Raw genomic sequence first — 20,797 nt, 5'->3', positions numbered from 1 at the left:
CAGCATAGCTTTCTTGCAACTTCTGATGGGGAGCAACAGCAAGCCACAATTTTACCTGTCATACATTTCGTTTCCTGTTCAAAATGCAGTGACTGCCGGTATTGGAGAAGAGTAATAACCAGTAAATGTCAAGTTCAGTACCATCGGTATAAAATGACAAGGCATTTCTATGTGAATTACTGCAGTACATTTGTCGTCCTGGGCATTGCACTCTGTTTACCAGTTACAAATAGCTTGCCATGGGATAACCAGAAAGCAATGTGTTTTGTTTCTTTTCATGGTATCTTAGTATTCCTGGGCTATGATGGCTTTCCATCCATCATCATAATAAAGTGGATGTGCAAGATTTCTTTCCGCATCTCTGTCTAACTGGCAAGAACAAGAAACTGTAATTAATTTTCTTGTCAGAAGAGAGTGTAGTGTGATTGAGTGTAAGTGTAATTAAGTAAGTGGGGCACGCTACTTATTTCCAAATGAAAAAGCAACCCTTGACGTTGCCATGTTCCTGGCTTTGTTTTCAGAAATGACCAAGAGCATGCTCTAGCACAACTGAAGGGAAGGTTAGAGGGCACGGCTGAAACCACATAAGTTGCTTTTTTGTGCAGAATGTGTTTATCTTAGAATGTCCCAGAGATCATGAAAGAGGAAGCAAATATACTGAACGAAAATGAAGAACCATGGCAGTTTTGTTTGATCTAACGTGGCTACATTGTATCGATGCCTACAGCCTTCCTTTGAATTATATGCATTTGACCTGCATATTTATGTACGACCCCATACTGTATGACGTAATCCATCAAAGTACTCTTACAGCTTGCTGACGACCCTCCAAATTTCTGAATCGACGGAAGAAGAGAATCTAACAAGGGTGTGTGAACTTCACCATGTCAGAGCTATTATTAAAGTACCTTCTGTGCAGGTATACCGCTATAACGATCGGCTAGTACATACGCAAGCTGGTAAGGTTCACTTGTTGGCATTCCCATAAAGAGTGCGGTCAATAACCGCACAAGCAATGATATCCCGTGTCTGCACAAACAAGCATCATTGTGTCTTCTTATCAGATAGCAAGAGCAATCTCACCCAGAAACAACCTCGCATGTCTTTATCGGACACTGACTGGTACAGCGCAGTCAACGCAGTGGCTACAAGAGAAAGTTATGGCCTTACGTTTCTCGTAGGGCAGTGCTGTGCTGCTTCAAAAAAGTATCCAAAGATGTGGCAACAGGAAGACGATGACGCCTAACATCGGTGCCTTTTGTAAATAGCCAGCTGTTGTTGGGGGGTCAGTAAAATGTAACAACTGCAACATTGGGGCTAGCAGGTCGAAGATAAATTTGTATATAATGGATATCACCGGGAGGCAGTATAAGATCTTCAAATATGCACTGTGACTTGTGTATTCCTTCCTAATTTTTCAATAATCACGACGTTAAAAGTTACTGTTCAACAAGAAATTATTCACAAATCCGAAATACATTTCAGAAATAGAACCACCATCGACGCCGCCATTGTTCAGATTGTGTGACACTGCTGCCACCTACCTTGACGGACGGACGGACGACGGAGAGCTAGATGGGGCAAAAGATCTCTGGTATTGGCCGCACTAGTACTCAGGTGAAATATAAACTTGTATTGCAAAGAATGGCAAGTGCTTCTTCCAGAACGTCTTCTCTTAGGTAACATTAAATAAGTGCGGTAATAGATTGCATTTAAACAAATCTTGTTTGGAATGTCTGCGTTTCCAGATACTCCAGTTTGTGGGAGAGATTAGGGTCTCGACGTGTTATTGCCTGCCTGCACACGCCGATACTAGCCGATAGGCGAACAAGAGCCGAACTACAGCCGAACTAGGCGATAAAACAGAATTCTGGATTCGAAGTGCGAACTTTCTGATGTCATTCCTCAAAACAGTCAGTTTCTGTGTTTTTATGCATCGGAGTTCAACACCCAGTACAAGCTGAGGTAAGTTACCTTACCTAAGTTCGGATTTGGGACTTCAGGAAGTTCACAACTGACTCAACCCAAGGTCCGTCTGCCGGTTCCAATTGCCATGGCAACGGCTATGTACCCGCAGGCCGACGTCATGCGTGAGTGGAGCGCAGGTTTCGTCGTCTGCTACTACGGCACGTTTCGACAAATTCCTCCAAAACCACTTCCCAAGAATACACACGGTCCTCAGGATGTTCCCACAGTATCATCATGTCCTCGTCCTTCGAGGTGTATCCCCAGAACGTCCTGAGGATGACACTCGCGGACTGTCCGTGAAGAGTCATTCAGGTACGTCCTGTGCCCGTCCCTGTAGGTAGATAGCGAGACGAGGAATATTGCTTTGTTTAGTTTACCTGCTCGGACTCCCTAAACACATTTGTTTTGTTTTTTTTGGCCGATCCCTGGACCCGATTGACATTTTTCTGAAATGAAGGGTGGTCCCGCGTAAAATTATCTGCCTCCGGCTGTTCTTGTGGAAAGGACAGGAACGCGCGATTCTGTCGCACTGCTTTTGACTTTCAAAAGTCCTACTTGAATGTCTCAACCCAAAAGGAGTAAGAAGCATAGACTTTGCAGTGATACAGAGCTAATACTGCAATAAATTTCTCGCTTTTAGTGTGGTTTTTGTGTGTGTGTGTGTAATCGAAGGGAACATGGACAACTCACCCTTTGTTTTGTGTCGCAGACGAGCATGACTCTCGAATTTACGGAGGGTCACGTAATAAGTAATAAATAGTATATGTTTTTGCTTCGGAAGAGAATTACTTTCTCTCTGGTCTCCCTAAGCGGTGGGGGGAGGGAGGCATATGGGAGCTGCCCCTCATATACCGGAGAGGGGCCCTTTGATAACGCGGTCCGCCCCCGGGTGGGCCGTATCTTTGAATGCGTGGCCCATAAAACGGTCGGCGGGCCAGTATCGCTTGCGGTGCTGTTCCGGGAAGATCTTTTCTTAGACCGCTCGGAGTGGATTTCTCAGACTTTTCTCTGTGTCTTTTATATGTCTCTCTGCTTTCTTTTTAAACCGCTGCGCTTATTGTCCGTTATGGAATGTACTAGAAAGGAACAGCCAGACTTTATTGTGGCTGTTCACCAAGATGTATGGAGTCAGCATGCAACTGTTTTCTGTGCAATATTAATTTAAAAAAAACATTGATATGGGTTCTCTGACGACTTGGGGGATATTTGATAAGTGTGCATACTGAAAAAGGGATATGAATATTTAAGAAATGGCGCATCCTAGAAATGCTCTAGCACTTCTCAAGTTGTCCTCACGTAGGATCTGTGGATGATCTGAGGATACCATGGGGACGCTATATAGTGCCAGAATGACATTTTTCGGGATGATTTGAGGATCAGATTCGCTGTCCTGGGGATGTCACCCCCGTCCATGCATGATGGTCTTAGGATATCCCTGGGATGACAGTGTGTTATTGGGGTTGGTTATTCTGAATGAAATTTTGACGGTTGTATGTGTACAGTACTCTTTGAAGATAGTTTTGGCTAAGTTTCGGAATCGTCCCGGCTGTATGAGACCGTCCCTTTAATTATGTATTGGCATCGGAGCGGAAGACCAGCCACACAGACTGGCTCCCTCTAACGTTTCACACGGACTAAACTAAGGCTACGTAGATGCCAACTCTAGAGCAATATGACCTCTAGATTAATATGTGTGCTGGACGTCACCATGCAACGAACGAATACTCGCGGAAAGCTGCGAACGTGACAACGGCACACTGTACATGGCCACCTAAAAGTGAAGCACATACGTAACTCTATCATCTTCAAAGAGGACAGAAGATGTCTGCCACCGTCTTGCAAAGTGCACAGCTCCCAGCACAGCTCTCTCTCTACGAAGAGCGCGACGGACCCCTGCTCGAACAAGATTTAGCACTTCTGCTACACTACGGATGCGGCCACCCTGTGCTGCAATGCAGCGAGAAATCCACACCTGGTAGTTAATCTCAACTGCCAGAAGGATGAACTGTTTCCTATCGCGATGCGGGACGGGAGGCTGAAAGAGCGATTGAATGACAGCCCACCGAATGCGTGACACACCGAACAGGACTTCAACTTTGTGCCATAGCGTATCGGGCACAAGGCACTGATGAAACGCGTGTTCCGCAGTTTCGTGACAAGCACAGAATGGACAGAAAGGAGTGGTGACTCCGTACCGAGCCAGACGGTCCCGAAGCGGTAAAACGCCGTGTGCCAAGCGCCATTGCAGGCTAGCCCGACTTGCGTCGAACCAGCCCGCGGTGACAAGACGCCAAGCAACCTGCCGGGGCACACCAAGGCCCACAGCCACCGGAGGCATGGGAAGAAGCTCCAAGAGGGATTTGTACAGTCGCTTCACAGTCCACGTAGAAATGCGTTCACCTGGGTAGGACTCGCGCAGGCGCCGCATGGAGGAGACATACTCCCTGAGGTGGGGTGCGACAAACTCAGATCGAGGCCTACTCACCGAAAAAGCCGAAAAAAACCTGACATCAGGACCCAGGAGGAACTGTAACAGATCATGGGCAGGGTGGCACGGCTCCATGAGCGCATCAAAAATACATTTAAGACCAAGGGCAAGACACTTGGTCTTCATATGTAGAACCCATAGGCCACCTAACTCACGCTGCAAGCACATGCGGGCGCGTGACACCCATTCCACGGTGCCACCCCAGATGAAACGAAAAGCTGTGCGAGTAGCAGCTACCAAGATCTGACGAGGGGGAATAACGACACTGCCATGGTACCAACTTACTGAAAAACCATGAGGTGGCAAGACGGGCTCGACACGTGATAGGGAGCACCAAACCTCTGAGATCAGCAAGAACGGGGACACAGCGCTGGTGCACCCTCAGCCATGAGGACGGCGACAGTCCGCAACTATTAAAGTTATACCCTCGTATGCGAACATCGTCTTTAACAGGAATGCCAAAGGGCGCAGGGCACGAAGGAGTAGCATTAAGGAAGAGCAAAACACTCTTCGCCCGATTAATGCGCGCATTTGATACGTTGCCATAGGCATCTAGAACACCTACACTGTAAACTTTTTCACACCTTTAAAGGTGTGCGCTATGAACATTCAACCTGGTTGCGTAACATTCCATCTCCAGGATGATATTTTACAAATTTGGAAAGCATTACTAAAGATCAAGTGTCAGTGCAAATCTTGCTTTCATTATGTCTTGGATATCGTAGGTACGAGCTAATGCATATATGCATCGCTATCGATAATCGAACACGCGCAAGTGTCTACAATACTGTTGAACAATGTTGAGATGTTGCAAGACTGAATTTTTGGAGGACAGACAACACTCGAGTAAAGAAAATTTGTGCGAAACCGTGCTCCATTATGATGTTACCAAAATTACACCTAAAAAAGCGTGCGCCATGCACGTTGTTACACCTTTAAAGGTGTGAAAAGATTTAGAGTGTAGGACAGCGGCAACAGAAGCTTCATCTCTAAGTACTATAGAGACAGGTCATCCGCGTACGCAAAAAGCGGAAGAGCTGTAGAGCCAGGTAGTTTGAGCATACGTGAAGGGAGGAAAGTTGCAAGAGACTCCAAAAGTGGACTAAAGACCATGGCGTAGAGAGCAGGAGACAAAGGGCAACCTTGCCTCACACCGGACTTTATTGGAAAACGGTCAGACAGAGCCCCATTTAGCCCAATCGTAGCTGAAGCTCCGGTGTACAGAGTTCTGACCCAGTCAATAACCGTAACAGGGAAACCAAAAGCGTGCAGGACCTGGTACACGTACCCGTGGTGCACCCTGTCGAAAGCCTTTTCTTGGTCAAAAGAGGCCAAAACTGCAGGTTGGATGCGACTATGAGCCCAATAAAGGGCATCACGCAAAGTAGGAGCGTGGAGCTGGAGGGACCGTCCGGGGACAGCGCAGGCCTGCCAAGGAGGAATAACAAGGCCCAAAAGGGAGAACTTCGCTGCAATAGCGCGTTAGAGATGATCTTATAGTCCGTATTCAATAGAGACACGGGCCTATAAGCGTTCCGATCGTGCCTGCGAGACTCGTCTTTGCAGAGCAAGATAATAACGCTGTCGCGCATGGAAGGACACAAGAGACCGCCCGCCAAGCAGCTATTGAAATGGATAGTCAAAGGACGGGACAAAGGCGACCAGAAGCATTTATAGAGTTCGGCAGGAAGTCCATCAGAGCCGGGAGACTTCCCAGTGTGCAGGGCCTTGACTGCAGCCGAGTATATTCAGCTCGCGTAAAAGGGTCGGCACTGAGAGCAAAGTGCTTTGCACAAGGCAAGAAAGAGCGGGCCTCCTCAGTGGGCAGGGTCGCAGCGTCGTATAGGGTCGCAAAATGTTCTCGGAAGAACGATCTAATGCCATCGGGCTGCCCACAGACAGACCCGTCAGACGCCGACAGCTCCCCAATGACGCTCTGAGGGCGGCGATAGTAACGGCCAAGGAGGAGGCGGGAACAGCATGATTCCCGTGACCAACACTCAACTGACTGGAGCGAGGCAAAGCGATCCCAGGCCTGCATTTGCAAGGCAGAGATCCTCCGCAGGACTTCCTGTATGGCCTCGTCATTTCCAGGGCTCCTAGACCCCGGATGGCGCAGTATAGATAGCACCTGCCGAAGATGCTGCATTAGCTGCCGACCCTCACGCGCACGTCTCGCCCGCCACTGACGAAAAAGCCTCGCGGCCCCGATCTTCGTCTCCTCCCATCAGCCTGGCGTGAAAGGAGGGGACACACAACGAGCCTCAAGCCATGATTTCACTTCATTGCGAATTTCAGAGTCTTCCAATAGCATGACAGGCAGCCTCCAACATCCTGATCCTGCGCGATAATTGCAGAAGCCATTAAGGGTGAGAGAAACCCCCTCATGATCCGACAGTTCCCCAGACGGAACAACAGCACACACACTCATGCGCGACACAAGTGCGGGAGACACGTAGAAACGGTCAATACGACTGTGTGCACCACGAGAGTTGGACCAGGTATACTGGTACTGCCCCGGCTGCAAGTGCGCGAAAGCGTCCACAAGACTTAAATCCCGGACCAACTGAGACAACTCCGCGTTTATAGGGCGACGACCACTACCATGGCCGTCAATGCAGCAGGTGAAGTCTCCCGCAACAATTAGATGAGAATTGCCAAGAAAGAAGCAGTCGAGACTTCGAAAGAACTCGGCCCGTTCAGCCCGCCGAGCTGGGGCATACAAATTAACAACTCGAAGGGATGACCCGCCGAGTTGTAATTCAACAGAAATGACACGCCCATCATTATCACGATCATACCAGCGTACGTCGCCTCGAAATGAAGGAAATAATAAAATTGCAACACCAGACTGATGCGGAGATCCGTGGCTGAAGAAAGGGCGCACCCCATAGCTAGTCTGTCACTAGGTGCCTAATAGTCCATGCCGATAACACGCTGGTCTCCTGAAGCAAGAGGACATCAACACCTAAACTACGTGCCCACTGAATAACGGAAAACTGCTTTCGGCCACTGCGAAAGCCCCTGCAATTGAGCGTTGCCAGAGCAGGCCATCAAAAACCAAAGGCAAAAGAAGAAAGAACTCATTGTAGCATTAAAGAAGCAACTGGCAACACTGCCCCAGATGCCACAGTGAGAGACGCCCTGCGCTTGACTGCGGTGCGAGACATTTTCACGCCCCGACCATCATTGTCAACACTTCCTGGTTGCAAGCCACTGGGCGAGCGCAAAGCCTCTGAGCCCGTTACACCACTCTTCGCATCAGAACCGAGGGCAACCACAGAATCGGACACCCTCCTCTTAACACCGTGGCGGGACTCTACCGCTGCATTGTCCGCACTAACTGCGCTTTCCATGCTCTCCAGCGACGAATCACTAGGAAACCACGGAGTCTCTGAACCTCCCTGGCACCCTGACCGGGCCTCTCCCTGAACGACGATCCCTTTGCCCGACAGAGCAGGCACAACACGCACACTGTTAGAAAAAAAGGTATTAATAAGGTATAATAATGTGCTCTTATACCTCTTTTATACCTTCTGCTTCACATATATACCTTTGGAGGGTATAGAAGAGGTACACATTTCCTATTTATACTTCCAACCCTTCTCAAGGGTATGAAAGAGGTATAAAGGAGAGCTAACGTACCATATTTATACCTCATCACCATGCGTTCATATCCAGTACCAGCAATAGATCACCAGGCTATGCCTTTCACGGATACGATGAGGCTGCTTATACCTTCTGCTTCTTTATACCTTTATGGTTTTTTTATACCTTTACTTCCGCAACGTGCTGTATCACATCATCATTATTTTTTCTTGAGACGGTATCAGCTAAGTTAAACGGATATTTAACTAAGAAACATACACATCAGTACAGTACTATCTAAATCCACATGGTTAGTTTATGGCTGCATAAAATCTTCATTGCTGGAATGTTGAATCTAGATGTCCTCACCCTTAGGGTTGCGTACCAGACGAAAGCTGCTCCACAGTTTGTCAAGTCGCCACCAGTATATATCAGTATATGTTGCTCTGTAAATTATGTCTGTCTCACGATACATCGTGATACACACATGATGACTGCGCAGAGCGTCTTGCTCCTTGAAAAATTTTCTTTAGATTTCAACTCCACATTTTTTTATTTTTAGAAGCCGAGTAATGTGCACGAGGTTTTCGTCCTACTTCACAACCATATGCGTTTGCGTGCGTGCCAACCATGCGTTTGCGTGTGTTTGTAGTACGTGTGTGTGTATGTCAAAAACTTTTCTTCCCTCCAAAGGTGATTTTTCTAGTTCTTTCTTCTAAAAATACCTATGCCTAGGTGTGATGTAACACCATGATGGTACTCGTGCAGACTTTCACAGGGGTATAGAGCTATACCCCTAAAGGTATGGCATATAGTCCTTTGTTGAGGACTATTTTTATACCTGTAACCGAGGTATAAAATAATACCTAAGAAGGGCTAAGTTATTGAGCAGGCGATCTATACCTCTAAAGGTATAGATTTTTCTCTGAGTGCACCTGGGACGCGCACCCTGCTGCTACTGGCCCAGAAACCTCGACAAGGGCACCAACGGCAGAGCGCGTACAAGTAGCGCTCGGCTCCTTCGAAGCAGACACCGCGGTCCCCATTCCTCTACCCTTCTCCCCCTCCCCCTCTACCACGCCTTGGCGCTCGGACACTGCGCCGCCGGTCTCTGAGCCATTAGGCATGGCCCCCACACGGCTCGCCCATGTCCTTACCGAGCATGAAGCAGATGGATGATCTCCCCCACAACGACTGCAGGGTCGCTCGCATGAGCTGTGACCCACCTCACCACACCGACGTCGCGACCCCAGTTCCAAAAGCGGGTAGACTACTCGAGAGTAGCTACCCGAGATCGACTCGATCTACTCCGGCCGGACACGGGGTAGCAAGGGTTGTAACGTCACTACTGTCGTCTGCTATGCTTAGTTTTGAAAAAAAAATGGCGGAAGCGCGACAGTTTCAGTGCGGTTTGTGTGACATGCTTTTTTTTATCAGAGCAGCATGCACGTGAACACGTGTATTATACGCATGAATTGTCGCACGTGAAGGTAAGAACAAGTTTTTAAACGTTTTGGATTTGTCTCGTGACCACCACCACTATACGGCACTACTTTAAAGCAGTCAGTTACGTAAGTCTCGTATTACCCTACATTTAATTCACAAAAGATCATGCACTCCAGCAGAGCACCGCTCACTAGCATCAACACCATCTCAGCAAAGCGAAGTTTCAGCGAGAGGCGCCGACATCTGGGCACATGACGCGACAACCAGACTCATAGCGGCATGCAAGCCGCAGGTTGAAAAGGAGGGCGCCATCCCGAAATCATTTTGGAATGAGTATGCTGTTAATGACCAATTTCTGCGTAGCTGCACTAGGTCCTGAATGTCCGCGTTACAGGGTCTCTTCTGCTCTTCAAAGAGATGGATACATCCACACAGGAGTGCAGTGCTTCAACAAGTGGAAGAACTTGAAAAAAAAACACTACAAAGAAGTGAAAGACCACAACGCTCAAAGTGGAAACAGCAGGCAAGTTTGTACCTTGAAACGGAGGTCATAGACCGGTAAAAATTAACACTCAGGTGCACCCGTTTCTCCCTGCAGGAAATCGTGGGAATTCCTAGATGCTATGGACGAAGTGTTTCATAAAAAGCCAGAAATTGTCCCACCAGCCATTGCAAGTACGTCATCAGGACTCGTCGTAAATAGGGAACGTGAAGTAACTGACGCATGCAGACCACCTACCAAGAAATCCTAACGAAACAGTTTCGATGAAGAGAGAATGGCACTACTGGAACGAAGGGTTCATGCGATGGAAGACTTTAACAAGTTGTTTAAGCAGTATCTAGACGCGAGGTTTTGATGGGAGTTTCGTGGATACAATGTTGTTGAAGAATGTGCAAAAACCAGCATACTACACGGCACAGTGAGGACTTGTTTGCAATGCAGGCCCTGCATTGCAAAAAGGATTTCATTTTACACTAAAGGGGGCCAGTCTGCCTCACTCACATGCGCATTACAATTTTTTGTTTGTAAGCTATAACCTGCAGGTGATGCAGTTTCTGTGTGTTTTCTTGCGGGAATCCGAACCAAATGTACAATAAAAGCATGGCAGTGTCCAATAAGCGACTTTTAACAAAATGACAAGGGTCATAAATGAAGCACAGTATCTGTACTCCTCTAAAATGGTAAGGTGAAACATGATTTTGTATTCTCTTGCATTGAGTTTAGTATATTGCTTTCATGAGTGATCTGTATCATAACACGGGAGCAGGCACCAATTTTCCTTCTGGTCTTGTCAAGGAGTTTGCTTGAAATAGTCAGTACAAACCTGGAATAGCCAGAGAATTTGAAGGGTGCAGTTTGGTAGACAAACTGACAATATTATATATTACATATTTACAAGACACTCTTGTTAGCGTACTTAGAACGTTTTAATTAAGGAAACGGTACAACCACGTGTGAGCTCCACAAGATGCTACCAGGAAGTCAGAAAACCCGAGAAAGACGAAGAAGAGTTCATGACGATGGTGATCGCACCGCTCGCCGTTTTTGATGCCGATGTGCCTCAATGCCTGACACTCTTAATGTAGTTTCGTTTTGCTACACCACTGCTCTCACTTCCTTCATACAGTTCGTCAGCACTGTCTGGCACTTCATCAACAGTAGCGACTTCGAAGTCGTCACCCCACATCAAACATACGATGTGCAGGATGCAGGCGCACATGATGAGTGAGACAATAATGTCTGGCTTCCTTGTCTCGAGGTAAAGGAGCCTCCTAAAGCGCCCTTTTAAAAGCCCGAATGCCCTCTCGATTGCCACTCTGGTCTTGCTTTTTGTTGTACTTCACATGCTGTGGCGTGAGGTTCCCAGTATTCCTATATGGCGTCATGAGATTCTCACTCAGAGGGTAGGCTGCATCACCGACGAGATGGCTCCCGAAAGGGAATGTCTCTGCACTGATGTTCGTAAAGAAATCAGAGCGGCGGTACAACCTCGCATCATGGACGGATCCAGCTTCTCCAGCTGTACAGTGAAGAAACTTTGCTTCACCATCACAGATGGCCTGTAAAATTACAGAATGAACACCTTTCCTATTGATGTAGGAAAGGTGGTCTTTCTTTGGAGCCTTTATCTCAATATGGCATCCATCAATAGCTCCAATGGTGCCCGGGAATCCTGCCTTCATCCTGAAGCCTTCAATTGTGCGACGTGCATCATCTCCTTGTGGCCAGGTAACAAAGGCTGCAGCATGGCCCATCACAGCGACCGCAGTGCGATGCACAATACGGCATGCTGTAGATTTTGACATGCCGAACGTGTCCGCAATAGAGCTGAAAATGAGAATATGTTACAATGAAACCTATAGCAGGTTTGAGGATCTGGCTCTCACCGGAAGCACTCCAGGTTGGCCAGGCACCAGAGGAGGACCAAGAACTGCCCAGTAAACCACGAACGTCTAATAGACATCTAGAGGATGGTACACCGTGGATATTTTGGATATCTAGTAGACATCCGGCTATGTCCAGCTAACGTGGAATGTATGTACTATGGATCGTCGGAAGCTCATCCATAACTGTATATATATGGATATCTTCTGGATGTAACAGCTGGACATTTGCACATCCAGTGGAGGTGCTTGTGAGGCATTGCGACGTCTAATATACGTCCTATCGATGTTCCTACCGGATTAACATACGACAATATATAGACCAGATTGCAAATCTACTTTTTCGGCTATTTTGTGTGCATGAACAGCGCAAATGCCGTAGCCGCGGCCGTACCGCACTCGACACGGCTTGGGCATTTCTCAGTAGCCTCTATTGGCGTACTGGATGGAACATATACTAAAATACGAGTAGTTGCGGGATGTTTGTTAAGTGCAGTGGGGCCGAAAACGTTTCTAACGGTGACGAGGATGTGTTTCTGCAATTAATTCGTACGTCTGCAATGAGACAAACTGCCCGCTAACATTTCTGATATTCCTTACTAACAAATATTGTATTTGTAATTCAGGCGATTGTCTATGATGAGGTTACCTACTGAGTAGAGCTGGCAAACTGACAGGTTTTCTGTGTTAGTGGAAGAGTGCCACGTAGATACTTTGCAGAGAGCAAGACGCGAACAAATGAAAAAAATTGCTTTTACTTGTTCTCCAGTTTCTCACGTTCTTGCAAGATAGATTCGCTTTCTTCTACAGCTATACGTAAAAATTACTATTGAATTGATAGTCGAAACGACGTTTCGTAAACGTATGTCTATATTATCGTATGTTAAACCGGTAGGAATATCGATTGGACGTATATTAGACGTCACAATGCCTCACAAGCACGTCCACCGGATGTGACAAATGTCCAGCTGTTACATCCAGAGGATATCCATTTATACAGTTATGGATGAGCTTCCGACGATCCATAGTACATCCATTCCACGTTAGCTGGACATAGCCGGATGTCTACTAGACATCCCAAATGTCTTAGATGTTTGGATCTTTCTGGTATGTCTAATAGACGTTTGTGGTTTACTGGGTGCTTCCCCAGCTCTATCTCAGGCCGTCCCATGGAAACGTGGGCGCCCCTCGACAACATAGTCACCAATTTCTCGACTGATGACCTCTGAAGCCTGAAGTGGCTGTTGAAGTCATCCGGGCTCAGTGTTGGCACAATGTTCTCTGCGTACCCAAATATCTTGGGATGGGACCTGTAGAAAATCAAATACTTCATTAGTGAGGACCCAAACACGACCAACATTTATCGTACTACAAAAATTATATAACACAACTTATATTGTACACAAACCTTACCCTAGTTTCGGTAGTTTTCGGTAACTCGTGATCGCAACGAACGCGAATGTCACACCCAGTACGTTACTTGAGTGAACAGTTGAACGAAATCAAATAACTCAGGGAAAAGGTGCCGACGCCAGAAATCGAATTCTTGGGAGTTGGAGGCTTACGTGTTAGGCTTACGTTACTGATAAAGTAGATAAATGCAGGCGATCTGGTGGAGGAACTCCATATATACCTACATACCCAAAACTCATGGGTTTTTGCGGTATACGCTTACGTTACGTGAGCCTTGCAGTTGAGCTCGCTTTGTTTCAACCAAAAATTAAAACCAGCTTACCTCACAGTCACTTTACTGCTGCTCGATTCACTGTCATCATCGTCGAAGAAAAATTGTGCTGCATGCAGCAGAATGTGTTCAAAAGCGTTGTCGTCGTCTGCCTCGATTGCTCTCGCCATGTTCGCGTCCGACTACTCGCGCCCGTTTCACAACCTACCCGAGGGTTACCCTACCCCCATGGTCACGTGGTACAACTCTGTCACGTGACCAACTCCTACTCGAGGGTTAGTTGTGGAACGCACCCAATGTATCACTGGATTGAGTGACTGTGCAACAAAATGCAATAATACGTTTCTCGACCACCATTGAGAGCCCCGAGTGAGAGCAAAAGTAAAGTTTTCCGTGTCAAAGAAAGACAATTAACAACGAAAGTTGCAATATACGCAGCAAATCTGTAAATTTACGTTCACTGAGCTGAAATGTGCCGGCTCAAATCATGAATCGTTTCGAGAATTAATCATTTCTGCTATGAACACGAAATGAACATTAAAAAGGAGCTCATCAAATATTCCCTGAAAACACGCAGTGCTGCGGAAACGTCGTCTGCTCCACGAGGCTGGTCTCCCTCCGAACGACGCGATCGCCTCAAGCGGGAGCAATTGTCCCTAAGTGAACTAGTCTATTGTATTCGAGCGGAGTTTCCTGACCAGAAAGAGTATTGAAGGACCGTGATAAAATGTGGGTGAACCTGGCCGTTCAGACCTGAAGCGACATTAGCGGCCTCACGCTGTACAAGCCTCGCATCCCCAATGCAAGAGTTAATCAAGCTCATGCTCACCATTACCACTCATTACCACTCATCGGAAAGCACTTAGAGGTGCTATGTGGGATTATTTTTTGGTCTTCATAAACTGTCTTTCGTAAGCGTCGCTTAACACTTTAAAGACTCCTCAACTTTGAATTACCACTCAACCATGTCTCCCAAACGCTGGTGAACGTTAAGGAGTTCATGCTACATCACTGCTAACATGGGTAAAGAAATTTCACATTTGAATTCAAGCTTAATACCCCTGTCAGAAGGGCGCACTTACGGCCTTAACGGTCACTGCCGTAAGTGCATATTGTCATTAACTCCTTGCCAAACGGGGTGCAATACGGCCTTTGCGACAAAACTGAGATAGAAGGGCAATGGCGTTCCCGCAAGACAGTTTACGGCATTCCATCGAAACTGCCCAAGCCTCGTCACCAAGCGCCATAAAAGAAGGATTTCGCACATTTAATTCAATTCGAAATAAAATGTTTTTTACCCGACGTAATGTTGTCATCTTTTTTTTTTCTGTCATTTTTGCACTTTGCTTCGCTTTTTATCTCGTCGGTACAGGTGTTAAGTTCGTAGTGACACCCTCGAACCACTGCACGCGGCATCGCACCGCGTCGTACGTCTGCATTCAAAAAGTCGGACGCCAGTCAAAAAAATATCAAAAGCACTTCAAAGCAAATGTAGTTTGCTGTTGTATTTTCAAAATATACCAACAAAACGTTGTTTTCGTGTACTATCAGTAAGAAAAAAAAACGAGACTTCACTACATTACATTCAACGTTCACAGACTTGTTTATCGATGTGGACATCATCGACAAAATGTCTTCACGGCACTGCTTCACGGATACCGTCTGGCAGCTTCCCAGTAATAGGTTCGTGGGAAAGCTTGCATCCTGTTCCGCACAGCCCAGAGTATAACCAGAAAATGTTGGCACACCTTTTTCTGCAATGCGCTGAACCGTTATGCACAAAAAAAAAAAGAAAAAAGAAAACGGTTCAAACCATTATTTATGCGCTCCGAAACTGAACCGGAACCGAACCAAAATTCAGGAACCAGAACCTGTCCATAAATGTTTCGGTTCGGTTCACACTGGAGTAGAGTACTACATAGTCGCAAAAGAAACTCGTTATTACTTTCAAGATACTTACTAGTTACAGTTTGTGAAATTTACTGTCAAACAAATAAAACGAACTGGAGATCAAATGGAGCTAAAAGGTGGTTACTCTTCTTTTCTAGCGATACCGTCTTGGAGGATGTTGTCTTCCTCGCTCCATGTATGTGACATAGCGCCCAACGAAACCCCACCAAGTACTTCATTTTCTCTTCCATCCCCCCTCGCCCAAAACACACACGCACAAAAAGACAACAACAAAGAAGTATCTCAGCAGTAACTTCCGAAATGAGTACAAGTATGTAAGCTAGAATAACTCATTTTTGAAAGTATTTGTAGGATACCAAGTTACTCCCAAAAGTATTTAAGGTAGAGTGACTTGAGTAGAGTATTTAAATTACGTGCAATATGTGTAAATGTGTTGAACGATGGTATAGTGTTTGCGTACCTGCCATATCTGTATTTATTTTTATTTTTGTCATTATACTGTTATGACTCGGTTCAGTGACACGCCGCTGGCGTTTGATACCTTTCATTTTTGTCACCATTCTCAGACTTTATTATTCAACGTGCAAAGTTGGCAATATGTCATGTAAAATAATGTAAAAAGTAAACAATTTCCTTCCTTCCTTCCTTTAATTGCATTCCCGACGTATACCCTGTCGTTTCCTTGTTCATCTGACACCGGTAATGAGTCTCCTCTGTGGTGATCCCTCAGACACTACACTAAACCCATGTAAGATTCCGCGGCTTGGAAGGATGTCGAATTTCAACTTGGTGACATACATGAAGGACTATGCAAAGTTTCAGAAGTGCAGGTCGTTGGGTTTGTTGGTTCCGTAGACAGAGTGTAAGGCACTCAAACTAAGAGACGGACGAATAGAAACGCCTGGCTCTCATCGTTTCTGTCCGTCCATATTTCTATAGTTTCAGCACTTTACAGTTTTTCCCTTCTTTTTTTTTTTTACTTTGCATTAAACATATTCCCCCCAGTTTTTCATTCGTCCTTTCTCCTTTTGTCAGTGGTGGCCACATGACAGAGCCGCTAGAAGCCAGAGAGTAATACTAAACCAGACCTTTTACTATTGTCAGTCGTCCATGTAGTTCGAGACTATCCTATGAGAGCCGTCTTACTTTGCTATTCGGTATGGAACATGCGCTCTGTGTTGCACGTGGTGATCTAATTTAAGCAAAAGGGAAAGGGTGTTCGTTCATTTCTAAGGCATTTGAGGCTTTGTATGTGTGAATTTAAGCAGTATATCCGTGTGCCATCGAACCAGAGCACTTTATGGGGAGAGTTTGACCATTTTGTGATCTTTTGCCGCCCGGAGATGGGGGTTCCGCGTGACGTCAGATACGTCATCGCTCTGCCCACTTAGCCGGAACGAAAGGCGAGCCGCGGCGGCACGGGGGGATTTCAAGGCTGTACCTCCGCTCCAAAATGGCAGAATAAAAGGCATGGAGAGATTTCAAGACAGTAGCTCCGCTCCAAAATGGCGGAATAAAAGGCACGGGAAGATTTCCAGGCAGTAGCTCCGCTCCAAAATAGCGGAATAAAAGGCACGGGGAGATTTCAAGACAGTAATTCTGCTCCAAAATGGATGCCCTGGCCTTGGCGCTGCCCATCGTGTCACGTAAAATGACGCGCTTTGAAACAGCTTTTTCTAATGGCCAAACTCTCCCAATAAGCGACTCTGCATCTAACCAGAGCCGTTTATAGGGAGAGTTTGGTCATCCTGTGACCTCTTGCCGCCCGGAGACGGGGACCCGCCGTGATGTCAGAGCAGTCATCGCTCCGCACACTTAGCCGGATAGGGCAAGACGCGGCGGCAGGGGGGATTTCAAGGCTGTACCTCCGCTCCAAAATGGCGAAATGGGAGATTTCTAGGCGGTAGCTCTAATCCAAAATGGTGCCACTGGCCTCGGCGCCGCCCGTTGTGTGACGTCAACTGATGCACTTTGAGACAGGTTCTTCCCAATGGCCAAACTCTCCCAATAAGTGTCTCTGCATCGAACGCTTGGAGGCGTTACGCCTCCAAGCGTGCAACGTGCCAACCAGTCAGGAAGCATTTGGTCCAATGCTGCTTCAGAAGTTGAGACGTTACATACTTGGTGGCGCCACGCGCATGTTCAATGGCCATTGGTTTCAATGATAATTGAGGACTGCCCTTGTGACAAGGGTATAAAGCTTATGAGAGAGAGAAAGCGGTATCAAATGTATGGAGGGTCCCTTGATAAGGGCTTGACCTCCAGTTGGTTCCAAGTGAAGCCACATCTCGTTATTTCGCGCAAATACAGGCACAAGAACCAGTAAGTAAATTCGGTAATCACGTGTCCCAGCGAAAAGTTAGTTTTGTTTGCACCTAATTAAACATTTGTTTCTTCAGATTCAATGGCGCATAGCGCCAGCCGCATTTTTTCAGAAACTATGCATGGTATCATTCATACAAGAAGTCCTACCTGATTCACACAGTGTTCTCATGCTTCTCGCGGCACACCGCAGCTATGGACCATTCCAGACCCCCACTTGGGGGGGGGGGGGAGAGCGGATTCTTTGTCCAGGCGTATAGAGGGGGAGGGGAGAGGGGGAACCCTAATGTTTACAGGTACTGTACAGCAGCAGGCATAGAATTTTATTGCCTTCGGCTTGCCGGACGTGGCGCATTTTTGCGTATGTGACTCTCATGGTGATTCTGCTGACAGTTTGTTACTCATTTCCACGATGTACCAATGTTCTTGCATTTTGAGAGAATATATGTAAGGAACTATCTCGTTTGAACAAACTTTTCATAGAAAGTCATGAAGCCGGCTACTTAGCCCATGACTTAGCCGATAGAGGGATGGGGACATGTAACACTGTTGCACGACGAATAGGCGATAGTTTCCCACCAGGTGTCGCCCAGCGTCTTTTCAGCGCAATTTCAGTTGTGATTAAACAATATTTAGAGTTTTCTGTCGCGCATAAAATTTGCAGTGTGGGTTTCTTTCAGAATAAGCTTTCATATGCCGCTGCCAATTTCACAGCTTGCTTGCTGCTTTACAGTACCTTTAACCTGACAATTTGGGGGGGGGGGGGCGATCGCCCAACCGCCCCCCCTCTGGATCCTCCACTGACCGCAGCTGCAAGCGCATTTACATACTCCCTACCGCATAGATTGAGAAGTTACCCGTCAAAAAGAACTCGTTACAAGTTAAGTTACCGTGTGCAAAATGTAACTAAGTTAATAACGAAGTTCTTCAGCATGAAATGTAACTCGCAGTTACTGAGTTAATTAAAAAGAAGAGCGAGTTACTTCCAAGTTACTCCGGACACAAAATAGCATTACGCAGGTGCAGCGCGCGTGAGCTGTTGAGTTAGACCTTGAGTTGCCCGCGGAGGAGTGCAACACGCTTAGATAGTTTTCGTTTATGTCCAACAATATAGACCTCTCCCTGTTCGTAAACAAATGACGTCATAGTGTTCGACAGCGCCAAAATTTGGTAGAACTGAACTACGCTCGAAGCTAGAGGTGAACAAGGTCGCGCCCGAAGGCCACGGTCTTGAAGGGGTTACGACATGGTCCCTTAAAGGGACATGACCCTCGGTCCTACTTTTCTTTCAATTGCTTTCAATGGGAGACAGCGAACAAGTGCCCGTTCGTGGAACCCAGCCCTCCTTCCGATTTGTTTCGGTTTCATTCTGTCTACCAATGTCATGATGACGTTTCTCTGGTAGAGGTCTATTCGAACGCTTTGCACCTTACCCCCAGTGGGCGCACAATGGCAGCAGTTCTTCCTGAATAAAATACTGTCATTGATTGAATATCACGTTTTATGGGAAAAAATGCCATGAAAGAATCGGAGAGAAAGCAAGAAAATATGTGGATGTGAGTGAAAAGCGAGTTAAAAGTAACTTGGAACTTAACTTAAGTTACTTTGGCAAAGTTACCTGAAAAAGGAACAAGTTCCTCTGAAAGTTACCACGGCGCAAAAATACCGAGTTAAGTTACAAGTTACCAAAAAAGGAACTTAGTTACAATAACGAGTTACTTGTAACGAGTTACCGCGAACTCTGCTCCCTACCTCATTGTAACCCCTGATAACCCTGATTAGCATTGATTCCCTGACATACAGGCAGGCTAGAACTCCTTTGAGGTAGGGGTCCTTTACTACCCTGAAGAACCCCTTAGTGAAAGAAGTTCGGGGAGCTGACACACGACGATGGCGATCTGACATTAGTGTTTCTCCCAGCGCACTCCGGAGTGATTCAGTGTCTCGGCGATACGGGCGTGTACTTCACCTTTGTGTGTCTGTCCACGCAGGGCACCTAAATTGTATTCCCACAACTTTATAAAAGCCCACGTATCCTTTTCCATGCCACGGCACTCGCAGCTTTTCGGGCGCGCCCATAACTTTCGGTGCTATAATCTGCGCTTCTATTTTCACTCATTACAGCCACGGTTAAACAGAAACACGATTATTCTTCAACTGTAAGTTTGGAAAACTATTTTAACGACTGATAAGAATCTTAAAAGATAGACATTTTTATGTTAAATTATCGGGCTTTGCTAATAATCGGACTACGCTGTGTTCGAGGCTATGCCTTTTCGGTCGGAAAGGAGATAGTCGATCTCCTCTTTCAATTAAGTCCGATATATAAAGAGACGTAATCTCCGTTATCGTGTGGGCACGATCTCCGTTCCAGTCGGTGTCCTTCTCTGGAAGGCCTTTAGAGTGCCCCTGTGTCAGGGGCATGACACTGTTTCGCGTCGCGTCGCGATGCCAGTGACGGAGACCTCGCCAAGTCAAGGCCGCTGTATAATGTCCTGTCTTAATTCCCGTTTTTGTTCGTTTACTTGCAAAAACGATAGGGGAACGTGAGGCACAGAGAGACGAAAAGGTTTGTCGATTTCTTGTATTTTTGTACAGGAACGAAAACTTTGCATTTCCACTGGCTAGAACAAATCTTCTTTAATGCTTGTCATGCAAAATAAACGTTATTTTTGAAGAGATACTCCAAAAAATTGCGAAAATATAGGCAGGTAACTCTTGTATCTGTCTGCCCCAGGCTCGGGCAGAGTGTTACAACCAGTGGGGGAGTATGATACCTATGGCAGACAACGAATTAATTGATGCAAAGTCAACTTCGAACGTGTAGCAGCGCTCGAGGCGTCCGCTGGCGGGAGCGCACCGTTGGGTAGGCAAGACGTCAACAATATCGCTCCCATTTAGCAGTGCCATGTCAGGAACGTCGGGATCGACAAACGAATTCGGTCTTTCCTTGTTCAGCCTCAGAAGACTAACTTCGTATTCTCCTGAGGAATTCTCTCCTGGCA

The 20,797-nt window shown here is 46.5% G+C and overlaps 1 protein-coding gene, 1 long non-coding RNA gene and 1 pseudogene across 2 annotated transcripts; 2 read left to right on the top strand and 1 right to left on the bottom strand.

Moving 5' to 3' along the window:
* Nucleotides 1–1,576: 1,576 nt before the first annotated feature.
* On the top strand, nt 1,577–2,176 carry LOC135385443 (uncharacterized). The gene is made up of 3 exons (XR_010420409.1): nt 1,577–1,679; nt 1,749–1,965; nt 2,030–2,176. It is a non-coding gene; the product is annotated as an uncharacterized LOC135385443 (long non-coding RNA).
* Nucleotides 2,177–2,183: 7 nt separating this feature from the next.
* On the top strand, nt 2,184–10,609 carry LOC135385442 (uncharacterized). Its single transcript, XM_064614752.1, has 4 exons — nt 2,184–2,280; nt 9,670–9,823; nt 9,885–10,013; nt 10,089–10,609. Exons 1-4 carry the CDS (start codon nt 2,184–2,186, stop codon nt 10,240–10,242), a joined length of 534 nt encoding a protein of 177 aa, XP_064470822.1. The 3' UTR covers nt 10,243–10,609.
* A 443-nt stretch (nt 10,610–11,052) lies between these two features.
* On the bottom strand, nt 11,053–13,729 carry LOC135384657 (putative nuclease HARBI1; annotated as a pseudogene).
* Between the last annotated feature and the right edge of the window lie 7,068 nt (nt 13,730–20,797).

The sequence above is a fragment of the Ornithodoros turicata genome, chromosome 2 (genome assembly GCF_037126465.1).
Source record: "Ornithodoros turicata isolate Travis chromosome 2, ASM3712646v1, whole genome shotgun sequence".
NCBI classification, from domain to species: Eukaryota; Metazoa; Arthropoda; class Arachnida; order Ixodida; family Argasidae; genus Ornithodoros; species Ornithodoros turicata.
The sequence above is the reverse complement of the archived record's forward strand: the minus strand, read 5'-3'. Positions and strand labels throughout refer to the sequence as shown.

Coding starts and splice junctions, on each gene's coding strand:
- LOC135385442 (XM_064614752.1), top strand. CDS start 2,184: ATGTTCCCACAGTATCATCATGTCCTCGTCCTTCGAGGTGTATCCCCA. Junction 9,824..9,884: donor CCGAAATCATTTTGGAATGA/GTATGCTGTTAA, acceptor TCCGCGTTACAG/GGTCTCTTCTGCTCTTCAAA. Junction 10,014..10,088: donor GCTCAAAGTGGAAACAGCAG/GCAAGTTTGTAC, acceptor TTCTCCCTGCAG/GAAATCGTGGGAATTCCTAG.